The sequence below is a fragment of the Pristiophorus japonicus genome, chromosome 25, assembly GCF_044704955.1.
Source record: "Pristiophorus japonicus isolate sPriJap1 chromosome 25, sPriJap1.hap1, whole genome shotgun sequence".
NCBI lineage: Eukaryota > Metazoa > Chordata > Chondrichthyes > Pristiophoridae > Pristiophorus > Pristiophorus japonicus.
In genome coordinates, this window is record NC_092001.1 from 20,698,905 (window position 1) to 20,705,809 (window position 6,905).

General features: G+C 41.7%; 1 protein-coding gene across 1 annotated transcript; it reads left to right on the forward strand.

Moving 5' to 3' along the window:
- Window positions 1–315: 315 nt before the first annotated feature.
- On the forward strand, window positions 316–6,593 carry LOC139238097 (probable G-protein coupled receptor 139). The gene is made up of 2 exons (XM_070867450.1): window positions 316–454; window positions 5,692–6,593. Exons 1-2 carry the CDS (start codon window positions 316–318, stop codon window positions 6,591–6,593), a joined length of 1,041 nt encoding a protein of 346 aa, XP_070723551.1.
- Window positions 6,594–6,905: the final 312 nt, after the last annotated feature.

A 6,905-nucleotide genomic window follows, 5' to 3' on the forward strand; every position in this document is an offset into this window, starting at 1 on the left:
TTAAATGAAGCTGTTTGTTCAATGACTGTAATAAATGTCAGTCTGCACAATTGAACTGAAGCTGTTTGTTCAGTGACTGCAATTAATGATATTCTCCATGGATCCTAATGTATCTGTAATTGGTTTCCCTCTTCTATTAATAAGGAATTCCTTTCAAAGTATTATCGCAGAGTATCAGTTACAGTTTCACCGACAGCACTAACAGGGATCAGAACACTGCTCCACAGAGGGGCAGCCAGAATCTGCATTCTGGTAAATTGGAATATTACAACAATGGATTGGAATCTGACAACAGTGACTTGGAATGTTGCGGCAATGGACAGGAGTTTCATCTGGGAATTTGACATGCTTTATGAACATTATAATAGAATTCCATTACACACAAGGATAGAATTGGCACTTCGCGCTTTTAAATATATTTACTATCCACTGCTTGCTGTTGTTGGTGTTGCGTGTAAGTCTCTCTCTATCCTGTTATAAACTCGGCAATCCATGGCTAACGGTATAACTGGTCTTGTAATTTACTCTGTCATCTCGGTTAAATTTGCTGTCCATTGTAAGATTCTAAATTCAGCAATTAGATCTGTAAATCACAGTTCACTGTATTATTGTGCTTGCCAGTTAAGTCACAGATCCTTATCACAAACTCAGTTTTCTATCTATCGATGTATTCCCGCTCAGTGACCAATATCTGATGCTGAATATGACAGCTCGCAACCTGTGCCTTTTCTTTGGCCCGGACCTGAGTTCCGACATCACATCCTCTGAATTAGCAATCCTGCCAACTACCTCCTCCATAATTTCGTCTGATCTCTGCACCATATCAGGCGTTGTGCTGCATAAACACTCATCCATTTCTTTGTTTCATCTAGACTCATCTATTCGAGAAGTCATACAAAACTCTGCTGTCCACATCATAACTCGCACCAAGTACCTTTCCACAATCACTGCCATTATCACTGATCAACATTTGCTCCTGTTCCTACAATCTCTCGGTTTTAATATTTCCATATTTAAGATTTAACTTCAGACTTAGGTGTTTTTGAAGGGATTTCAGGAGAAATGTTTTTTCGCACAGTGTGTGATAAGGGTCTGGAAGTCACTGCCTGAAGGTTGGTAGAGGCAGAGAATCTCACCACATTTAAAAAGTACTGGATGTGCAATTTAAGTGATGCAACCTACAAGGCAATGGACCAAGAACTGGAAAGTGGGATTGGATTGGCTACCTCTTTGTCAGCTAGCCCGGACACAGTGGGCCGAATGGCATTCATCTGCGCTGTAAATTTCAATGATTCTATCATCAAATCCCACCATGGCCTAAGCCCTCCAGATAGTCCCATTTCACACTGCTGTGGAAGTCCCTGGTAATCTCTATCCAGCGATTAATTCTGTAAATATTGCTTACATGTGTTTCTCTCCTCGTCTTTCGCTATCCTGTTCACTCTGCCGTTGGCTATTAATTTTGAATGTGAAACGTTTTACCAAGCTTCTAATTTTCTATATTCAACTTAGGCAAAGAAATTGGTCGATAAATTTTATTAAAAGAATTTCAGTCTTCTCTCTCTCTCCTGAACGTTTGTAACAGTGCAATGAATGTTGCCTTGGTTTACTAGACCTTAGACGCGATGGATTAAGATCATCGACCTGGAACGTAACTGTGTTACTCTCTCCATGGGTGGTGCCTGACCTGCTCGGTATTTCCATCATTTGCTTTATCCATTTCACATTTCCAACATCCACAATATTTTGCTGCTATTTTCACCTAATGCTCATTATGGTTACTGACACACACAGTCACCTAATTGAAGGTATGGTTACTGACACACACTCTCACCTAATGTCCGGTATTGTTACTGACACGCACTCTCACCGAATTTCCACTATGGTTATTGACACACACTGGCACCTATTGTTTGATTTGTTTAATGACACACATAGTCACCTATATTTGGTATGGCTAATGACACACAGTAAGCTAATGCTAGGTATGGTTATTAACACCCACTGTCACCTAATGCTCGGTATGGTTAATGACATACAGTCACCTAATGTCCAGTATGGTTACTAACACACACAGTTAATTAATGTCCAGTATGTTTATTGACACGCAGTCACGTAAAGTTCAGTATGGTTGCTGACACATTCTTACCTAATGCTCGTTATAGTTGCTGAAACACAGACACCTAATGCACGGTATGGTTACAGTCCCATACACAGTAACCTAATGCTCGGTATGGTTACTGGCACACACACAGTCACCTAATGTTCGCTATGGTTACTGACACATCGCACCTAATGCTCGGTGTGGTTACGGACACACACCATAGCACCTAATGCTCGGTATGGTTACTGAAATAAAGTCAATGGAACAAATCCTGGCAGATTATCATTAATGTTTGAAAAGTCTAGTCATTTTTCAGTTCCAGTCAGTGTCTCCTTTGCAAACCTGTGCAGTTCTGCATTCGTGGCACTGCTTCTGCTGGTCAGAATCGTATCACAGTGATAATTTACAGTCTCACAAAATGTTCATTCAGACAGATCTCTCTTGCCTTATTCCAAATCTTTGTCATGAATTTACACGTAGATGCCATGTCTGTCTGGCACAGTTCTCTATCGCCTCCTGCTATATTTCAGGATAAATAATCACAGCTAATTTAACCAGAGTTTTGAGAATATGAAATTCTATTCATATTTTTTCGTCTAATTTTCTGTGAACAAGTGAAATCCTGCAAGTGAGAAAGTGCATGGACAAATCTCTTCCATTTTTGTTAATATCCTTTACTAAACCTTTCGATGACTCTTTGCCTGAGGGATAACTCACCTTGTCTCGATACTAATACACGCATTTTTTTGGGCATTACCTGGTCAAAGATAACTATTTATTTTATTTCGCTGCTTAATTTTTGCAATTTTATTTGGAATATCTTCCTTTCAATAAGCGCCATATGCAGTATTTCAACAAAAATGCATGAAACTTAATCTTTAACACACTTCTCTCAGACCTTTTTATTTGTAACTACAGTGCATACGTATTCACTCTCTTCACATTGTCATATTATGTCCGTACATTTTAAATACAATTGCCTGTAATCATTGCATGCTGAGGAAAATGATTTTGCAGTTTGTTGCTGCATTCATTTCTCTTCTAAATATAATGGATATTCTAACCAAGCGGGGATCCAGCGCGATTTCCAACTCCCTAATCCAGGGGCACAGAAGCGAATTACACAGCTCCAAATGCTGACTGACGCCGGGACACGCAGGTTTCTTGAGAGGTTCTGGTCCTTTTTGTCCTTGTACCTGGTATGGCACTTTTGTCTGCAGGGATAAAGGTAGTTCTATCATTTGACCTCCCATTGATCAAACATCCATTTATTTCCATTTCATTTATTGATTCCACAATGAATTATTGATATTTCTTAAAGTAAACCCTGTATTAAGCCCCAGGGAAAAATAATTAGATCATTTCATCGAAGGTTATAGAAACATAGAAACATAGAAAATCAAAGCACAGAATTAGGCATTTCGTCCCATCGTGTCTACGCCAGCCGAAAAAGAGCCACACGGCTCTCGGTCAGCAGCCCTGAAGGTTACATCTAAACATTTGAACAATTAACCATGGTGGAAATGTAAAGAGCAGCCAGGCCAACCAGTCTTCCGCATACAACTGCGACACCCATTCCATCGAAATATTCTACAGTCCAACCAAGCCCGAAACATCTGATCTCTTGGGAGGCGCAGAAAACAAATAAAGATCAAGGCGAACTGAAGAAAAGCAATCTGGGAAAATTCGTCTCCGAATCATGCAGGCGATCTAAACCAGTCCAGGAGATCACCATGGCCGTATTCGATTCGCTGCAGTACTTACCATCGTATCTGTGTCAGCTAACAACAGGTTATATATTCTATTCCCACTTAAGAGCACTAGGTCCTAATCCTGCAGGTTATGCCACTTTAAGTTCCAACTACGTACATTTTAAATGTGGTGATGGTTTTTGCATCCACCACCTTTTCCAGGCAGTTCAGTCCAGTAACGCAGAACCCTCTGCGTGAAGAAATCCCCCTTCAAATCCCCCCTGAACCTTCCGACAACCATATTAAACTGCACCTAATTGACCCTCCACAAATGGAAATTGGCCGTTGCTATCCACTTCATCCAGACCCCTGAAAATGTTGCAGATCGCAGTGAGGTTTCCTCGCAACCTCCTCTGTTCCAATGAGAACAGATCCAGGCTATCCAATCGTTCCTCACAGCTACGATTCTCAATTCAAGGCATCATCTGCGCACTCTCTATTGCAATCACGTCCTTCCTGTAAGACGGCACCCAGAACTGCAAGCAGTATTCCAGCTGTGGCCTAACCAGAGTATTATACAATGTAAGCTTAACATCCCTGCTCTTGTATTCGATGCCTCGCCCAATAAAGCAAGAATTCTATAAGCTTTCTCCACCAGCTTTTCCACCTTGCCTGATATTTTCAGCGATCTGTGTACAAAACTCCAAGGTCCCTCTTCTCATCAACACTGGAAAGTCATCCTAAAATGCATCAGCTTAAACCTCTCCGAAAGAAATTGCATTTGCCACTTCACTGCCCACCAGACCAGTATATTAATATTCTCTTGCAGTCCATGACTTTCCTTTTCATTCACAACCACACAGACAATTTTAGTATCATGTGCAAACTTATTAATCATGCTCCCTGTATTCAAATGTAGATCAGTGATACCTACCACTAAAGCAAGAGATCCAGTACTGAGCTCTATGGCACACCATTGGAAACATCCTTCATGTCACAAAAAGATCTATCAATCATTACATTTTGCTTCCTATCTCGAATCCAAATTTTGATTCATGTAGTCACTTTGCCCTGGATACCCGGAACACATGGGCATTAACATTCATGACCATCTAACATGTGGGACGTTATCAAAAGCTTTGCTAAAGTCCTGTACACGACACCGTATGCACTACCCTCATCGAACCTCTAGGTTAACACCTTAAAAATTAAATCAAGTTAGTCAAGCATGACCTACCTTTAACAAATCCGTGTTGACTGCCCCTAATTAATCCTTTCCAAATGTAGATGTATCCAATAATTTTCCCTTCACTGAGATTAGGCTGACAGCCCTGTAATTATTTGGCCTATCTATGTTTCCCTTTTTAAACAACGGTAGCATATTAGCAGTCCTCCAGTAATCCAGCACCAGGCACAAATCCAAAGATGATTGGAAAGTAATGGTCAAGGCCTCTGTTATTTCGTCTTTTACTTCCTTCAACAGACTGGGATGCAATTCATCCGGGCCTGGAAATTATTTACTATCAAAGCTGCTGGACCCCTTAAAACCTCCTCTCTCATTATGTTTACTTCATCCAGAATTTCACACTCCTCGTTGATAGCAGTATCTGTATGTTCCCGTTCCTTTCTGAAAATAGATGCAACGAATTGATAAGGAACCATTCAAACATTTTCCACCTCCACACATAGATTCCACTCATGGTCTGTATTACGCACTATCCTTTCTTTAGTTATCCTTCTGTTCTCAATATATTTATGGAACGTCTTTGCGGTTTCCTTAATTTTATTGCCAAAAAACGTACATTTCGATAATGATTTGCACTTTTCACCCCAAATTCCATTAAACTGTTGCTCTTGCAGAGGTATACTTTCTCTGTTTATTTCCCTTCCTCACAGTGAACGTAGTAACGATTGTGATGCTGTCTCGGGGAAAGTGCGGTGTCTCTCAATGTGTCACTCGCTACCTGGTGGCCATGGCAGCGGCGGATCTACTGGTCATTATCCTCGACCTGATATTAAGGCACATTCCAATTGTTTATCGGCGTTATTTCTATTTCCTGATGTCCCTCCCCGTGTGTAATGTCCACGCTGTCCTGGTTTCTGCAGCCACAAACTGTTCTGTCTGGTTCACTATCACTTTCACCTTTGACCGATTTGTGGCGATTTGTTGCCAGAAGCTGAAGACTAAATATTGCAGCGGAAAAACGGCGGCTGTGGTTCTGGGAACAGTGACTGTGTTTAGCTGCTTAATTGATATTTTCTGGTATTTTATGCTGTCAGATGCATATCAGCTATTTAATAACCCCTGGTTTTGTAGTATACAAAGCAGATTAATGACTTCGACGGTCTGGGGAACAATTGAGTTCCTGCATTACATCCTCACCCCGTATGTCCCATTTGTGATCATCGTGCTGCTCAATGCTCTCACCGTAAGACACATTTTAGTCTCCAGCAGAGCCCGCAGGAGACTCCGGATTCCCAGCAATGTGGAGAGTCCCAGAGACCCAGAGATGGAGAGCCGCAGGAAATCTATCATTTTACTGCTTCTTATCTCGGGGAATTTCATTCTGTTATGCTCTGTAGATATGGTGCATTCTCTGTGGGGTACATTGTGCTGGTTCGATGCTTGGCATATATACCTACCGTTTTATGTGAGGGAATTTGGATTCATGCTGCAGCTGCTGAGCTGCTGCACAAACACGGTTATTTATTGCGTGACACAGACTAAGTTGAGAGAGCAGTTGAAGAAATTGGGGAAATATCCCTTTACTTTGGTTGTGAAATTCATTAAACGATAAGAAGCAGCGGAGACTTTGCAGCCTCCGACTCCCTGCGTCCTGATATTGTGATCGAGTCGCTCTCAATGCGTGGAACCAGTGATCTGGCTGAATATTAACACGTTGACTCACACACTGTGAACACTGGGCACCCTGTGATGGACCCATGATCGGGGTCAACATTAATATGCTCACTCACACGCTGTCGACAATGCGCTCTGCGTGAGGGTTCAGTGATCTGGGCGAATAGTAACACAGTCACTCACTGCTTGTCTCGCCTCGGCTCTCGGTGATGGGAAAGTCATCCGGGTGAAGGATCACACGCTCACGCAC